Source organism: Conger conger, chromosome 17 (assembly GCF_963514075.1).
Source record: "Conger conger chromosome 17, fConCon1.1, whole genome shotgun sequence".
Classification (NCBI taxonomy): domain Eukaryota; kingdom Metazoa; phylum Chordata; class Actinopteri; order Anguilliformes; family Congridae; genus Conger; species Conger conger.
In genome coordinates this window covers 20,223,465-20,242,498 of record NC_083776.1, presented here as the reverse complement: position 1 = coordinate 20,242,498, position 19,034 = coordinate 20,223,465, and the positions used below count along the sequence as shown (strand labels likewise).

The window sequence follows — 19,034 nt, the reverse complement described above, 5'->3', positions numbered from 1 at the left end:
CTTAATCTCAATGAGACTAACCTGGTTAAATAAAGGTTAAAATAAATAAATAAATAAATAAAAGCTAGTCTTGTGAAGCTCATCAGACTCCATTTGACCTCTTGACCACCTGTCAGCCTGCCTAGTTCATATGGCCGTGCGGACACACACACACACGAACAGTCATTTTTATTTGATTTGAAATCTCAGGATAATTGATTAAAAATCAAAAGCAATCAACTTTTTAAGGGGGTGAATCAAAATGATCACTTGGGTGTATAATTTCATTTTGGTAGCAGGGTTTCTGTCATGTTTCAGTTGTGACAAATTCATCCTGATTCTGAAAAAAATTAGCACAATATTGCACGGTACAGCATGTGCAGTGGCACTGGGGCCTGTGGTTTAGGTGGGCCCATGTCACTCCGTGTCATAATCAGGACGTCCGTTTTTTTTTGGAGGTCTTAAAATTTGAACCACTTAGCGGGGAAAAAACACAATGACTACAATTGTTCAAACAGTGATGTGTGTGTTTATATATACTCAAATAACAAGTCTCGGTCATGGTTATTACACTTTCTTTGTACAATATGTGATTATGCTAAATTTATACCGTGTTTCTATTTTACAGAAAAAAAGACTGTAATGTATAAACTATTCAATGAAATAACTTGTGGCAGGCTAATTAATTTGGTGTTGGTATTATTTTCTGATAGGCTATACAAAGAATGGTGCCGGGAAATAGGTTTGCTGTTTTTGAATGTGAACTGTTTGATCATGTGAGCTAACTTCATTGTTAGCTCAATCTTGCAATGGTTAATTAACATCAGTCAAAGTAAATGTAATTCACTCGCATTGCATTCAAATTAGCCAAGGAAGCTGCTCATTCTCTCAGCAATGACCGTGAATTAGATTTGTATCTAGACTGTTTTTTTGCTGTTAACTCAGCGTTCCACCAATGTTAAGTCAGGGGGCCTAATGATGACCTAATGATATAGAAAGTATAAATTGTATCGCTTAACAAAGAGAAGCAACCAAATAGGTACGTGAACGTTTGATTGGCAAGTTTGGTCCGTTTAGTTTCATCAACTGCAGGAGGAGTTACGTCCATAATAAGAATAAGTACCTGAAATAAATAGAAATATACTGTTAATTTTTTTAAATAATAATGACAACTAGTTAAGAAATTAACTGATTTTCGTGCATCAATTCATATTTTATTGTAAAAATAAAAAATTTAAATGCATTCAGTGAATTGGGCCTAAGAACACAGTGAACAGTAAATTTATTGTGTTGTGCTTTTCTTCTGACACATGAGTAGCATAGGCCTAAGCTTTAGTTATGTAAACATCCCAACTATCGTTGGTCCATGGTTCTGACTTGATTTGTACAAATGTTCTAAAGTATCGCAAGCGATGTAGTCTGTCTCCCAATAACCAAAGTTACTCATGAGCCAAATAAAATCCAAAGTATTGTCTGCAAAATATCTGGTGCTGTGTGTGTTTGTATGTACTTGCATTTGGATGCGTGTGCACGTGAAAAAAGAATACACATTTCTATGTATGTATTTCTTGAATGTAGCTGTGCCGCCACTCGAAACGGTTTTAGTCTGAAATGAGACAGAGACTCAGTTGGCACAGCTATATACAGTATAAGAATCCTTCAAAATGTAGGTGCACTTCAGCCTACTTCTGCGCTGTGATCACAAGTGTCAATGTCAGGAAACTAAGAGGACACTCATCTTGGTGTGGAAAGAGCTTAAACTAATCTAGGAAAAGAGTATCACAAGGCAAAATAAATGTTATGTTTCATATTGATGCTCTTCCATCAACTATTACTGCTCTTGTTTGGAACAGCACAGCATTACTCTCAGAAGCTGTTGGAGCAGGAAACTGCCTTGCTGGTCACTTCCTGTACTAAACAATGTAAACCATAATAATAGGCCACTAGCCTGTAGGAACCCTTTATTTGACTCTGGCCCCCATCTTGCAATACCACCATAAACATTCTTAAAAGATTATTATTTTGCAAGACCCTTTGCCAAAGCTCAACTTGGGTAAACATCCTTGTAAAAATAAGCGTACAAGCAAAGTCCATTCAATTCTTTTGTAGTCAAGCCAGACCCTTCAGCTAGTTGAATGGTGATTGCTAATGGACCAACACATTAGTTATTTCCTGCCATATGTATGTCAACAGCTTTAGCTTCCAACCCCTCACAACAAGATGGAAAAGCAAACTGACAAATATAATTTATACTCTGGTAGGTATAATTCTGTGCCTCGGCAGGAAATGTCTTGGATGACAGAAAACATGTTGCAGATAATTATTTTTCTTGAATGTCCCTTGTAGTGTAGGTTTCAGCATAGCAGAGTATATGGTTCCTGGAATAATGGCCAGAGACACAAGTCCTCTGGGATGTCTGCAATCTGTACCACTTGTGTAGAAAAAAATGTGATATTGTTATTGATTCATTCAGTGCAGATTCAGTGCTGTATATGAAAATAATTTTGATAAGGTTAGTACTCTGTGGGGCCTCTGTCTCACTAGACATTGTAGTGCAGCGCTACTCCTTGTCCTGGGACTGCAGGGTCTGCAGGTATTTGCTCTGACCATGTGCTACACCATCTGATTTCACTAATTATTTTACCTGCTTGGTTCTGATATTAAGCTAATTAGTGAAATCAGGTGGTGTAGCGCACGGTCGGAGCAAATACCTGCAGGCACTGCGATCCGCAGGACAAGGAGTTGAGTAGTGCTGTTGTAGGCTATATGATGTAGATGATCTGTTTATTTTGGAAATTACAACCCCCATATTCAGGGTTTGTACATACTGGCCATACAAAAAATTTTACACGCACGACGCACCAAATGTTTCTTGACTCGGAGACAAAATCATTAAATTAGAAATGCTGGTACTGGGATTAAAGCCTCCTGCCTTAATGTAAGATTGCAAAAGTGACATCAGCTGATTTCGATTGAGATTTAATGATAGGCATAAAATTCGGATAGACATACAGCTGAGCTTTTGTGCTGCTCACAGCAGCCTCATGCTACAGTTCCAAATGAAAACCTCTCTGGTCTTTCCTTTCCTTTCCTTTCCTTTCCTTTCCTTTACAACCTCCTGCAGAAATACAATGGCAAGTGGAGCACGATAGTATACTGACACCTCGACGCCCGGTGAGTGTGACTCGACACCTTTTAAAGTGTTAAGACATGCTAATGAAGCATTGTTTGGTAGTTCATCTGTATAGTAATGTGACAACTGCACTGGTGACGACTTGCTGGGCTTACCATCAAATGCTTTCTTGATATTCATTAGTTTTCGCTGACTTCCTTCTGGTAACTAAAGATGAGCGCATTCACTTTGAGCGCGAGGACATCCATCACACCTTGCTTTGAATGTTGTATACATGTAGAATATATACAGCTGGTGTAACATGAACCTGTATTTGTACTGTATTGTATTGCCCCTGTATCATTTATTTAAAAAAATATAGGCAATATTTTACACTCTTAGTAACATTACATTATAGTGATTTAGCAGACACTCTTATCCAGAAAGTGCAAATCAGGAAAAGTGTGCTGAAGTAAGTCTTTCTAGTAAAGACTTATCTAGTAAGTCTTTATTTTCTCTCTGTACTTGCTTAACTATTTACCAATGAGGTATGAAGCACCCTTATATTAATATGGGTGAACTTTGTGAGAGTTTAATGACAAACAAATGTTTGTTATGTTCTTGGGCTACGAATATGTATTTTTCTAATAATCCCATTGGTACACATTCTCAACTGTATACATTATTTTCACTGCTTTTTTAAGGCTAGGACAATGGCAAAAGGAAAACAAACTGCCATTACCACAGCGACATGGCAGAGGGCAGTGTGATTCCATGTAATTGCAGGCCAGATAATGACAGACACCCAGGGCGAATGTTGTACTCCCGGAGATGTCTTGCTAAAGCGTGTGTATTTATCAAGCTGATGAACATGCTTCAAACATCTTTTTTTTTTTTTTTTTTCTCCCACGCCTGCTGCCTGTGTGTAAATTGGTAGCATTAGTTTCATTCTGAGATGTACCAAACGTGGGATTTCCAACCAGATAATGTGTCTCTGGGGATCTGCTTTCTGGTTAAATGTGTGCAATAGCGCACCAAATGACTGTGGATGGCACAGATGGTGAAGATACTGCAGCAAACATAGGGGAATATCTCTCAGGGTTAGCCGATTTTCAATCAAATCAGATGGCCACATTTCCGTAAGGCAACGTACAGATTAATCCCAGCATTTCTAAATCACCCACGTGTAATTGCAGTTTGGAAACCCAAAAATGGAAAAAACACCCAGCACACATTCATTGTGTTTGGATTTTTATTCTGAACATTTGAGCTGTCATGGCAGAAATTATGAAATGATTTGGGCACTCCTTTAAAAGCGTTAACTAAACGTGTTAAATAGCTGCGTCTAAGTGAATAAGACAATCAAGTGCTAACATACAAAGTAAGGTAAACCTCTAATTAGTCACACGTTCCATAAAGTGAATACAAGACAAGTTTAATTCTAACACAGCTTTGAAGAAGTGTTGCCCCTCTGATCAACCACATTGAAAAGTACTTGATCTCCTGTGTTGACTTGATTAAAAAGTGGCGTTGGCTTGATCCATACAGTATTTACACATTTTACAAAAAAGGGCATGACCAATCAATGGTCAGCAGGCTCTGCCTGAACATTCCACACTTTCTTCTCGAATGTTAACAGATAGCAAAATCTTAAATAAGAACACACACTTTAAAAAACAAAACAAAAACAAAACTATTTACAGTTAAAACGTGTAGGCTAGTTTGTCCCATTTTGTACAAAGAAAGCTTTCCAAGTCTCCCCAACAGAATTGTAATAAGCCACTGTTAACTAGAGTGGAAGCTTGAAGACTCGGATTCTGTGGAGACAGATGAATGTCCACCTTTCTTTTTGGCCAGTATTTTCAAGCTCGACCCCCTGCCGGTGGTCAGTGCAGTCCGCGCTGACTTCTTGAACTTAACTCCCAGGAAGGCGTAGAGGATGGGGTTGAGGCAGCAGTGGAAGTAGGCCAGGGCCTCTGTGATGGAGATCCACGTTTGAAGGGACTGCTCCAGGGCGCAGCTGTGAGGGATCACGTTGAGCATCATCAGGGTGTCCACAGATATGCCTGCGCAGTAGGGCAGCCAGCAGCTGAAGAAGCACACGATGAGGATGACGGTGGTCTTCAGCGCCTTGCGTTTCTGCTGGCCGGTGGAGCCTTGGGAGAGCTTGACGATGATGATGCAGTAGCAGATGAGGATGATCAGACCCGGGATGACGAAGCCCACGAAGACGTGCTGGAAGCGGAAGGCGGCCATCCAGAAGGAGCTGGTCTCCAGGGGGTATATGTGAATGCACATGGTCCTGGAGACGGTCTCCTGGGTTTTGGCGAACACCAGGTCCGGCACTGTAAGGAGGGTCGCAGGCAGCCAAACGCCCATGTAGATCACCCTCTCCACTAGGAGTTTCCTGGGAGCCTGGCTGTTGGTAGCATGCACCACTGCCAAGTACCTGTCCAGGCTGATGAAGGCCAGAATCAGTACGCTGCTGTAGAGGTTGACCGTGTAGATCATGTGCACAGCCACGCAGAGGAACCCTCCGAAATACCAGCTGCTTGCGGCATCCACAGCCCAGAAAGGCAGAGTGAGGACGAACAGGAGATCCGCCACGGAAAGGTGAAGCCTATATTTGTCGGTCATAGTTCTCGACTTTTTCTGACAGCCCATCACCACGACTACAAGTCCATTGCCGACGATGCCCAAAACGAAGATTAATCCGTACACGGTCGGTAGGAAGATCCTTTGAAATTCACTGTTGCGTTCTCGATCGCAAGGCTCCACAAAAATGACCTCAAAGTCTCCTGAGCCAGATTCAGAGCTGTTGAGCTCATCCTCAAACACGATGTGCTAAAAAGAAATAGAATAATGCAAAGTTAGTTTTCTTTGCTGCGTTCACAAACCAGCCATGCTTAGCCTAAAATATGGCCGACTGATGAAATTGATATTAATATAAATGACCCCTTGTCCAGACTTTGGCAAAAAGATAAATAAAGAAGCAGTCTACTTTAATACTTTTTATGATTTGTTGTATGGCTTGTTGTAGAACGAATAGGCTTTAATTTAAGAAATAATATAAAGAAATGGCGTAGGCCGAATGCACACGTGCAAGAACTGCAATACATTAAATTAAAACTTTGATTACATTTATTTACATAATTCTGAAAAAGCCAGCAAATTAATCAGAACTATTCACGCTATTTTGTTTTACACAACACATCAAAACATTGGCTACTTACTTCAAAATAAGACATGATGTGTGCAATGGACCTGACTCCACTTTCGGGACGCTTCTCCGCAAGTTTCTCTTGTGTCTTCAAAAGTAACTGCAACTTTTTAAATACTTCAAGGCCGTCGGGACCCCTCCCACGGGAGGAGTTTGTTTACGTGTGAAGTGAGTGTTTTTGTATTTTACCCTACATCTGGTGTTTCTTCCTCGATACGTCTTTCCTGTTTTTTATATACGCGATGCAGGTAGATGAAAGACAACAACTTTTATCTGCAATGAATCATCGAATGAATTAGGCGATTTTTTCTTATGTGAGGTGACAACGTAAGATATCAATGAGCATACATTTATAGCCTACGTTTCGGTCTTCGAAATGAATACACAATCATAACCTCGTGTCGTTAATTTACCATTCAAGCAAGATGCATATGAATTTTGGAACTATTTACACACGGAATGTCCTCCGAACTACGTCATTTGTCTAAAGACAATTGTGCAGCTGGGTTTGACTGAAACGCTCAGCGCTTGGTTGGTCATATAACTGCAGGAAACGTGGGTGAAAGGCTGTGCGTTTTTCCTCCTATATCATCAATATGCTTCGAGCGCCTTTACAGATTACTTTCCTGTTCTGGTAAATCATTTCCGAGACTCCGACATTTAAAAAAACACATCATCCAAATAGGCATTTTAAACGAGTCCCCATACACGACGTACTATCTCAGTTCATTAGGCAACTTTGGCCCTGATTTATATTTACTGCGGGTACACGCCGTTTATTTTTATTTATTTTTTTATGTTGGCTTCATATAAAATTAACAGAATCTGCGCTCAGTGCTTCCATGTGTTTGTAAGCTAATATGTACTTTTAATGTGGTCAAATTCACATTGCTTATGGAGTTGGCAACCGTGGATGTCGCTCTCCTTTGAGCAAGCAGAAACCAGGCACCGTTCTGTGTCGAGCACAATGAGAATGATTATTAACTGTTGCAAAAAATCTGCATAAGTGGTACGTGTTGAAGTGGCACGTAGGCTATATATGTGATTTTATTTTGGGGATAAACGTTAAAAGCACCACCGTCATGCTCCATATCACCTCAAACGAGCGCAGTCATGTTCGTTTTTATGACGGATCAAAACTCACGTGTTCAGTGTTCACGCTTAAGTGTAGCCTACTAGTCGTTGTCAGTGGCGTCTCGTGTTTCAGGTGGACTTGTCTGCACCACACCCTCCCTCCTCCCAGTCCGCTACAACGTATTATGCCTTGAAGGCAGTATTTGGAGGAATAGAGATGAAGATACTGCCTTCAAGGCATAATACGTTGTTGCGGACTGGGAGGAGGGAGGGTACAAAATGCATTGAGCAATATATTTCTTGAATATATATATATATATGTAAATGGCACTTTAATTTTAGATATAAGAAATGTATTTGAGGAAGGATCAACATATATTGGCATGCACGTGTAGGCTGGTACAAAATGTGGCATAATGGTATTATGCCCTTGTGGCTTTGATGGCTGCTACTTGAGCAAGGTCCTTAAATTTAACATTTAGGCATTTATCAGATGCTCTTATCCAGAGAAATGTAGGCCTTGCATAAATAGATACATACTTACAGTACATACAGTACATTTAAGCAGCAAACATCAAAGAAGATACATCTCAGTTGCTTCTAATCAATACGTAATCTTACAACACAGTTACGTGCTATACTAGATGTGAGAATGAAATTAAGAATGCAACATTATTCGGAAACAATATGTTCAGGGGGTCTGATTTTAGATTTAAAATGAGTGCCCCTAGTAAACCCATGTAAAATATTTGCCTGGTGGACTAAGCTGCAGTCTAAATGTGTGGGTTTTCTATGTTCCGTTCTACTTGAGGGAGTGTTGAGCAGCAGTCCTTCTGTAGGTCAGAAATGGCAGAAAAGACTTAAGTATGTGGAAGCCCAAGTCTTCTTCAAACCGGCGACTTCAGTAAGCCGGTATTATTGCAGTTCCTTTCCCTTTGAACGGGTGCAGTGGTCCAACAGGGCCAGGAGCTGCTGAAAATGAGAGAAACCGCAGTGTGTATAGGAAAGGTTACAGGTGCGACTACCCAAAGGTAAAAATATACGAATGCAGCTTTTATTCGCAAGAAAGTGCAATGTCATTTTATTCTCATGCAGTTCTGATCGGAAAGACCTTCTAAACCTAGATGGCGGTCGTTGTACTCATTGTTGAACGCATCATTTCTGAGTTGCAGAACCATTGAAATATCCAGAGGCATTATATGCTCTGAGACATTTAGTTCTGCTTAGATTACATTTGCGCTTAGTCTCAGTGGAAAATGTCCAACCGTTTACCTTACGAAGCTGCCTTTACCAGCTCATCACTCTGTAATCAGTAAAAGTAGTTTAATCTTCTAATGACTGGCACTGAATTTCAAACGCCTTTCGGGTGGCACGCTCCTGCCTATTGTTTGTATAGATCACTTCACAACTCTTAATTTATCTGCCAAATACCCCGCCCGTATAGATGCAAATGAGACGAGCAGTGTGCTCCGATAGTGACAGACCGTTTCTGCAGCATCTATTGGGAATACTTATGTTTCCTTTTCGCATGTTAAGTAAAGTTTTTAATTAGGAAAAATACCTTTCCCATTATCAATGGTCTCTCTTGTTAATAATACAATCCCAGAATCCCTTAGACACACCTGCTTTTGCATGCAACTGGTCATAATGTTTTCACCACAGCTTGAATATAGGAGAAGCAGTTGAATATGAACCAGGTGTGAATAGTGGAGGAGGAGAATGGCCAATAGTGAAGAAAGTTCATTGTGTTTACTGTGTTTTTACAGTTTTTTTCCGGCTCCAAACAATTCACCACCTTATGCACAACTTTTAGAGCAGTTGAGTCAAAATATTGTTCAAATGTACGTATACCTGTTTATGTCATCTCGAATACTATGATTCATGGTGTATCCATATAACCAGATGCAGGTGACGGTTTTCCCTGATGCAGTGCAACTCTGAGCAGTCTGGTGGTGAGAAATGTGACACTGCCCAGTCTATTTACAGTGTCATACAGTGGTTTTAGTTTCTTTATATTTCTATTTTTTATACCTTATATTGATAAGTATTCACTTTTCAGATAATGTATTATTGCTTTATTTTGATAACGGTAAATAAGGTTGTAACCTGATATTGGCAACTGTGTTTTTATCTTACTTAAGAACTAGCATGTCAATTCTACAGTTGTTTTTTCCATATTAGAAACCAAAAAGGCAGAGCAATTCAAACAAAATTGCTTTTAAACAGTAAGCTGTGTGTTACTCTTGACTTTGGAAAGAGTGTCTTATTATGTCTACTGTTTTGCAACTTTATTTGCAAATAAATTGTAAATGATCATGATGGTATGCCAATTATTTGAAGGGGGGGGGCTGCAATATGGAGATTTGGCTTGAATGCCTCATTCCTGACTTGTATGAACACTTAGATATTGTCTAGGTATACATCACTATGCATAGCACTTTATCTAAAATCTTCCCTGATCATATCTTCACTCTTCTGCCCTGTGTGTTAATGGTCTGTGTTCTCTCAAGTGTGTGAACTGCCTCACATCTCGTTTGAAGCCTGGCAATGTTTAGCAATCCGGCCTGCTTGTTTTAGCTTTCTCTCTCTGATGGTGTGCAAGTTGCAAATCTCTGTTGTTCGGTGCTGCGTGTTTGGAGTCCGCTTGAAAGAAGCAGGATTTCCCATGTGCAATTGTGTTGGAGCTGTGAAGAAATTTCTCAACAATAATTTGATGCTAAGGCAAAGAATCTGTTATGAAGGCAAGCAGCATCTTTAAAATGTTCATAAGTTTCAGATAATGTTAGATTCAGGCTGTTCAGATTGTGAAAAGAAAAGAGAACTCAACTTAAAACAAACTCAGGTGCTGTGATGGCGGGCATATACTGTTACAGCACTGTTGTGTTGATGGCCGAAGCAGTCCTGTATAAAATACCATACGCATCCTGCCATTGCTGTGAGGTGGCCTCTAATTGTGCCATAGCCTCCGGGAGGGAGGGATTTCAGTAGATAGGATGGCCGTGTTTTATTGTGCACCAGCAGCCCTCTGGCTAATCAGATATTCACAGTCTGTCTGCACAAACTGCGCATAAGGCATCCATCTCTGACAAAGTGTTTGTGTGAGCTTAACTTTTAGACTGCAAAATAAAAAATAAGTGGCGGCTAGCGTCATGTGTTTCAGGAGAGTGTGTTTGTTCGCAATTTCTAACAATAATCTTTCTCCGCTGCCTCTTAACAGCAGTCAATAGAGTTGTATCAATTGTTCCTTCATGTATTTAGCCTATGGGTACTAATTGTGATGCCATTCATTGATGTCACCTGCTTGATGATTCCAAATAACACATCTGTGGATCAATATGATGCTCCTGCACTGTAAACATCCACACTAATGATGTCTTAAACGTTTTGACAAATGTATGAAAGTGCTTCTCACCATCAGAATAACACAGGTCAAATGCAGTAGTGAGTGTTGGTAAAACCACAGGAAGATTTGACCCAAATGTTAGAGAAAATTCTAGAAGTTTGTGAGGCTAGTTCCAAAGTCTTGATAGGTGTTCATTGGGTTGGGGAAACACAAGATTTGAACAATGTAGTTCAGGGCAGAAGCTTTCATTTTTTTCAGAGGATGCCTCTTGATAGTTCCTTCTCGGATTTAGGGGTGAAGCTGTTGCCCGTCCTTCATAATCTCTTCCCCTGTCTTTGTTGGTCAGAACACCATGGCAACAAGCGGTGTTAGTAACATGACTGTGGCATACCATCTGCAAGACACAGAGGGCTAAGGAAAGTACCCTCAACTTACTCAACTAGCTTCACAAATGGGAGTTTGTGGCAGTTAATCACACATTTGATCCAGGACACTTTAATCGGTCTCATTCTTATATATCCTACATTTTACATATCGAATATTTAGCTCAGGTGCAGTACTCCATGTGCAATGCCTGTAAATTGGACCTATAACATGTTCTGTCACTACTACTGTACGTGTAGCGGGGTGCCACTTCACACGCCTGGATGGACCTGATTCGATAATCATTTTTAGCATGGTTTGCTGCTTCAGAACATTCACAGTTGAGGGGTGCTTCACAGGTGCTGCTGACCTATATGCTGAGCGATGATTCAAACTGCGCATTGAGATTGCCACAGGCATTTTTTTGTGACTGTTTCATAAACACCAGACAGCTGAAGAGAACACTCTCAGACATGCATTGTGTTTTTCAGAATGAGTTCTGCATAAAAGTATTTGTTATCTAAATACAACATGGAGAACGAGTAGCTACAGTCAATTAATATTCAGACGGCATATCGACGGGAGTTCAGACATATTCCAATTACTTGTTACTGTCCTCGGGATGGATTTTTTTAGACATAACTATGAACTCTCACTTCAAGACAGTAAGAAAAGGACCCAATGTAAACCTCACCCCCAAGTATGCAAGAAAAATAAGCTGTATGTGGAAATAGAAGGATGTAAAAAGAGGCCTCAAGTACCTAATTTCACGCACAGCACATGATCTGCATATGCTATCTATTTTAAGGAAAGGCGCTTATTTCAACTAGTGTAGAACAAAAGTTTGGCTACATTAACAGGGGTCAGTCTTTTACAGGAAATGTTGAGTATCACCTGGGACGTGCAGTGATGTTTGTACCTAGCTGGGTTGAATAATGGCATGTTATACTTCCACTGAGGCTTTGGGTCTGTGCTGTCTCACACCAGGTCCTGGATGTGCGAAGATGGCCTTTCCTCACCATCACATTCTAAGGCTGGAGTCAGTTCTTACATGCTGTCAGCTGTCTGCATGCCCATAGACTCTCGCCTGTTTGTTCCCTGCATTCTGTAATAACAGGCTTTGCTGAACAAAGAATGTTTTCTCCAGATTTTTTGTGCACTTTACCGACCGTGACTATCCAGAAGACCACACCCAGGACAGGATGTGTCTGTCTTCATGGATCACTGTACATTATCAGAGGATCAACAGTGGTCATAAAGGAGAAGTGAATTGACATTATAGTTGCTGTATGCCTTATGAATAAATACATGGAGGAATTCACGCCATTCTCGACTCTGAATATGTACTTCTGGCTGGAAGCTCGTCTTAACTTGTACTCAACAGGAAGCAGACAGTCGGACACCTCTGCCCTGACAACATGACATCGCAGCCAGATGTCTTGACCGAGTTATCCTGCAGCCCCCCCAATCCCTACTCCCCCCCCCCCCCTAAAAAATACATAAATAGAACAACAGAACTGTTCACACACTCCCCTGGGCTATTGGGAGAAATCTGTATTCACAATTGGCCAGGAGCCCAAGCAAGCCATAAGAACAGTTGGGAAAGTAGTTGGGAAAGTTTGCCGTTTGGTAGAATGTGTCAGGGAAGGGAGTGTTCTGTTTGCAGGTGATAAATGCACATGGGTTCCTTTTTTTTTTTTTTCATAACGTTTAAATTGTGGTTAAATCGCAAGCCACTGAGCCAGCCACTGTTTCTCACTGCGAGTAGATTTTTAAGATGTACTGTACATACAGTATGAGAAACAACCTGAACTTTTACCAAGCCTTCCAAAAATATGCAAATCAATAATGTTTCAAAATAATTTTATTAAATCAAATAAAGAAAAATTGTAAACAATATATGATTATTGGTATTTATTTGCAGCAGTAATACTACTAAGAAGAACAAGAAGTTGCACTGTCATCTAGGGTCTAGACCTGTATAGCTTGGGGTTATTCAGCAAAGCTGTTTTGACATTCTAAATGAACTTAAATCAGATGACTTGACGTATTATGATAATCTAAATCCGGTTTTACAACTGTTTTACTTTTGTTTAATTTCATTTATTCAGCCGTCGCTTGCAGTTAAACTACAGTATCTTGGCAAGAGTTGGCTGGCTTCATGAATTGTCCCCCTTTTGCACATTTAATATTTTTCAAAATGCAATGCAACAAAAATATGCATTTATGTATACTGGATATTTACTGGAGCAGACCAGATTAATGGACTTGTCTGCCCCGGGAGCCTTCTGGTTATCAGCTCAGTTCCCCAACTTCAGCAGTGCTGCCAACTATTGCCTACTTTTGGGGTGCAGAAAACAACAAAAATTTATAAGCACATTTCTATAAGAGGACAACCAATGATATTAATGTTGGTTCCATTTTAATCTTTGAGTGCTTGGAAATTACTTGTGAGGCCACAAGCTTCAGTCAAAGGTAGACTGCACTCACACTCTGAGCAATGGGTCCGAGAAACCACATACAACCATAGTGAGTAAGAGTAAGAGACTGATATGACATAATCTGCGTGATGAAAGTGGGGAGCCTGCTGTTATTCCTGAAGATGATGTTTAAATACACAACACCATGACACTTAAGTCTTTAAGTGAAACCCAGCAAGTGTCAGTGCTATCGCCTGGTGAGGTGTACAAAAATGCACATGCCATTATGTTTTCATCTTCATTTTGGCCATATAATTTCAGCAGTGAGAATATTGGCAAAATAATGGAATTTCTACTTTTCACAACAGAGTGCATGAATGTTTCGTATTTCTGTTTTTAATCATTGTTTTTCTGGTGTGTTGTTGCATCTTGTGTATTTTCAGGTGATTGTCTTCATTAGGCCGCAACCAAATTGCCCCTCTGGGACAATAAAGATTTAGTCCTAGATTAAAAACACCTATAGCCTGTGGTGTTAACACAATGTCTGAGCAAGAGAGAGAAAAAAAAAAAAGAATGTGTCCTAATTATAGAGCATGTCACAACAAACATAAATAATTATTTGATTATTCTAACGGCCACACTGCACATATTAGGGCAGGGCCTGTGTGAATCTGTGGTCTTGTTCTATTTGTCTAAACAGGTGGGAAGATATTATTCGGGTTGAAAATGGAAAATGTATGTTGTTTAGTGTATTAATACTGATGTGTTGAGTGGACCTTATGCTAGTCGAGCGGAGTAGAGATGTATCTGTGTCTATCTAGCCAGAGGGACTCTTAGTCTGGTGCCTTGAAGTCTGACATCAGGTGACATTAGGATCTTGCTGGAGGCAAGAAGAAAACAAATAGTTGGTTTACGGTACGTCTATTGGAGAAAGAGAGAGAGAGGAGACTGGAGGAATGGGAGAGAGAAAGCAGACATTAAAACGGTTCTCTTTCATAGCCGTGCTTTTTAATTATCATCTCCAGTGAAATTGCGATTTATAATTACGATGGTTTCATTGTTTTTTTTTCTACTGTCTGTGGAATGTTATCATCAGTTCCATAGAATGTGTTACAATACAATAATCCGTCATAATCCACAAACTTCATTCTTTGTGAAATCTCACACATTGGTCTCAGCATCTCTGATGGTTGATACATATGTCTGCTTAGAATAAATTGAGCCAAACGGCACACTTTTTTAACAATACATTGAACTATGAAACTGAATGGGTTTATTTTGTGAGTATGCAATTTGAAGCAGTTGCCACTTCAGAATCAAATTAAACCTCTTCAGCTGCGATAAGCACAAGTGGAGTGGATTGCATGTCGATCATTTTTTTACAAAGTGAAAAAATGAAAGATCTAATGTATGTTACTCATGAGGCTGGGGCACAGGTTGCATTTGTGGCCACATACAGTAAATATGGTTCTCATACTTTGCTGGCAGGTCTTTATTTCTGCTTCTGGGTTTATATTCCCAGAGGTTGTAATACAATTGAACCCTCTTTTTCTCATGAATCCCTCGGGTCACGGAGCACTCATTTTGCTCATTTATTGAGCATATTTATAAAAATACCTTCGGGCATTGATATCATCGACTGTCATGCAGTTTGCGTTAAATGACAAAAGCAGGTATGATTTTCTGTTACTGGACCCCTGGACTTCATTCTATCCAAGTTTATTTTAATTGTGTATTTGCAACACCCAGTCAGGCAGATGCATTTGTACATTTTTATGTACAGGACAGTTTAGGGATCATTATAATATAATCGCTGTGGAAAAAAAACAAACGAGAAAAGTGAACCGAGAAACTGGATTTACTTGTGGTACAATTTACCACATTTAACAACTACCTGATATTTAGTTTGAGAAGGGATTTGCAGATTAATTTTAAGGCTGTCTGGAGTATCACCTCACAGTTTAATTTAAAATCGTAAACAAAATTGTGTCTGGAGCCGGCGTCAGTGCTTGTTTAATCAGTTGTCGGCTTGAGTCAATAGCTTTGTACTGTATGTTAGGCCGGGATGAAAGCTGAAGATCATCCTTCCCGCCCTTCACTGGTGTCCTCTGAACAGTGGTGTGATAGATTCTCACCACGGAAGATGAGTAATTATGGTGTGGGGTAGCACTCAACACCAGTGGGTTATATGGGGTGAGACCCTGGACTGTGAACCAAGGGATTGCGGGTTGGATCCCCACGGACACCGTTTTCCTTTTAATGAGCACTGCGCTCCAAAAATAAAAGCAAGCGCTTGAGTAGATGGTGGGGGAAAACAAATTAGCATCAGTTGCCTAGTAAGACTGGAGAAGCTGTGGCAGAAGCATGGGATCGCTATAATCTCTAGGGTTGGGCTGACCCAGGCTGCCCTTACAGTTTGTGGCAGACCTCAGGAGTAGCCTCTGGGAGAATAACCGTATCAGATTACTGTTTGCTGAGTACTTGGACACATGTATTTGTGGTGCCACTTGGTTTACAAGGAGCTGGGTGAAGGGCTGGCTGGCTGGCTGGCTGGCTGACTGCACTCAGTGTTCTTATCAAGCGCTCTAACATACTTGCAGGGTTATCAGGTGCATCTACTTAGCCACAGGGGTCGTGTGCTTTGCTTATCTATGTCTGACAGTGTGACAGTGGTGGGCACAATGTCATTTGCAAAGACCTTCTTTTAATGTATGTAGTTTAAAAATAATTTGAGCACTCCGAGTCAATGTGCTGCATTTCAATACAGCAGTTTGCTCATCATATCCAACCGTGGAGATCATTCGTTTTTTTAAGCCAATGTACATGCAGTCATTCAAATGTACTCTATTTCCCTGTTGAAGGTTGCTGATGTTTATTTGTCTTCTTTCTAGTTTTCTGATATCGTGTTGGCTGTTTTTCAGACTGCACAACTAGACGATCCACGTGGTCTGTCTGATATTAGTAAATTAGCTCTTTTACTGATTGAGACCACAGATAGTCACTGTCCTTTGCTAACCTTTTCTCTTGTTCTCTCTCACCCTCCCTCTCCCTCCCACACACAGATACATATCTTGCAATCACAGTGACCACACCTAGTTAACTATCATTCAAATTACAAAGGAATCCACTGAATCTTACCAATGACTAATTCAGCCGACAGGGATATTTCTCTAGTTCTGCTTCCATCTGGTTTTCAAATGCACAGGGCAAGCCGGGCTGACTGCTAAACGCATTAACACACAGTGTAGCTCCATGGGGCAACTGGGCAATGTGAGAACACAAGGTTTAGTGGAGCCAGTAGGTGTAATGACCATTTCAAATGTTACAGCCCTGTAGCGTAAGAGGAAGCGTGCGCATGGCATGTCTTCAGGACAATGTTAAATAGACTAGGGGGAAAAAAACCTTCCGACTAAATTAGTTTAGGTTATTTTGCTTAACCCATAAATGTGACACATTTGTTTGCTCCTGTACTGCCACTGTTAACTGGATTTGCTTGCTGTTTTGTCGAGATGTATTTATGTACATATATGATGCAGCAAAAAATTTCACAGCCATAATACTGGCCCTTTTCAAATTCATGTCAGCTTGCCTATTGATTGCTCATATGCTGAACTGAAAGCTGAATCTCCCTGTCTGGGTATTTCTTTGATTAAAGCATTGTACAGCGAGTGAATAAAGCAGGTTTATCACAGAACTGAGAGAGCGTTCTTGTCTCATGACTTAGTTTCACATACTTATAAGCTTTATGTCATATGCCATATGTCTCTCTGTGTTTCTACTGGAGGTTAATCATGAATTAAGAGAAACTGTTTTGGTGATTGGACATACCGTGTCATATGATAACAGATATACATGAATACTGTATGTGTTATATTATATGAAAATATGAATATTAATATGGATATATCTAGATATTGATTATAGCTACAAATGACTGAATATAATAATCATGAATGCTGGATTAATTTAATTTAATGAACATACTAAGAATAATATGAATTATTTGTGTTAGTCTAACTATTATCCGATCAAACATGATTGTATACTGAATACTAAATGAGAAAAAAAAAACAAGAGAGAAGCAGGATTTTCCAGACTGAATTTGGAACAAGAAAATCAAGTTTATAGCGTGCAATCTGTTCCAAGACCCATCCCGTTGCCAAGACCAGTGCCAGTCACCGGCAACTCACCTTTTGACGGCTCCAGTTTAGCACCGCACAGACACATTAAAAACAAGAGTTATTATGACAACAATCGGGGCAAACATGTTATTGTATTTTTTTTTCTTGCCATTGGTTGCTGTACCGTTGCACAGCTCCTGCCAGTCTACACCTGTTACCTCTGCCGCGCTGTTCCAGGGCGTGACCTCGCTCTGAACCTCGCGTGTTTGTTGCCGTCTGTCTGGAACACAGTAACACTTATACTTCCCCTTTCCAGGCGGATGACGTTTTTCTTCTGAGGTGGGAGCAGCAGACCAGAGATGAATAAATAACTGCGACTGGTGATTCACTGTCATAAGGCCCTGGGACTGGGGTGGGATTCCCAAAAATGGAGAACTGAAAATCTGAGCCACACGTTTTTATTATAAAATTAGATGAGACTTTACAATACGGTTCCATGAATTGCTATGCGCTAATGTAGTTAACTGACTGCAACTGAGAAATCTGTACAGCTCTGTTAATGTATTTGTAAATCATTCATTTATGTTAGCAACTACATTAGTTATTGCCAATTCATATTGGAATGAAAGTGAGAAGTCAGTTAATGCATTTTTTAATGGTTAACTGATTATAAATTCATCCCATGGTTTGCTAATGTATAAATAGCATGTAACAAATATGTTAGTTAGTTGTTATCAAATGCATTAACTCATGAAAAGTTAATTTCATGCTTGATTGGATTTGTCCATAATTATTTTTTGTTAACAGCTACATTAGTTAATGCCAATTCATGAACTGTATTGTAAAGTGGAACCTTAATTAAATAATACATTTTTTTGTTGTGCTAACCGCTTGCTCACAAGGTGTGACCTGAGCTGATCAGGGCCATGATCGTGTTGTCATCGTTTGTCGGACCGAGCCCATTCCTGTCCGAGTTCCAGACCGGAAATGATGCCCTGTCGGGCCTCATCCCTGTGGACACAGACCGGGTTTAATTATTCTGCACCGGATGCCTCTGCCTCTTTAGCCCTCCTTAGCCGGTCAGAAATACTACTGATGCCCCCGGCCTGTCTTTTTTTTTTAAAAGGAAGAGCACTGAATTAAATGTTGAACAGCATTCGACCTCTCCCCATTACCGCACTGTGATTTTGTTCTTCTCACACGTCGAGGGAGGCAGATGGCTCTCTCACCCCTGCTGAGAGGGGGCGGGGGTGTTAAGTGTGCCTTGTGTCCGGTCAAAGGCTGCCTCTCCGCATAACGGGAGGCCGGGGGCGGACGCACAAAGAGTGCGAGCGGGCACACACTGAGGCCCGGTCTGGGTGCTTTGTGAGGGCGGACAATACAGGACGGCACATCTGGACCG

The 19,034-nt window shown here is 40.4% G+C and overlaps 1 protein-coding gene and 1 long non-coding RNA gene across 2 annotated transcripts in view; one reads left to right on the top strand and one right to left on the bottom strand.

Annotated features, from left to right (window-relative positions):
- Positions 1 to 3,017: 3,017 nt before the first annotated feature.
- Positions 3,018 to 19,034, top strand: part of LOC133116549 (uncharacterized) — a 40,657-nt gene continuing 24,640 nt past the window's right edge. The window contains exon 1 of the long non-coding RNA XR_009705883.1: positions 3,018 to 3,153. This is a non-coding gene — a long non-coding RNA (uncharacterized LOC133116549). The remainder of the gene's footprint in view (positions 3,154 to 19,034) is intronic.
- On the bottom strand, positions 4,330 to 6,472 carry LOC133116548 (C-X-C chemokine receptor type 4-like). The gene is made up of 2 exons (XM_061226213.1): positions 6,325 to 6,472; positions 4,330 to 5,935 (listed from the first exon to the last, which is right to left on the bottom strand). Exons 1-2 carry the CDS (start codon positions 6,337 to 6,339, stop codon positions 4,877 to 4,879), a joined length of 1,074 nt encoding a protein of 357 aa, XP_061082197.1. The 5' UTR covers positions 6,340 to 6,472; the 3' UTR covers positions 4,330 to 4,876.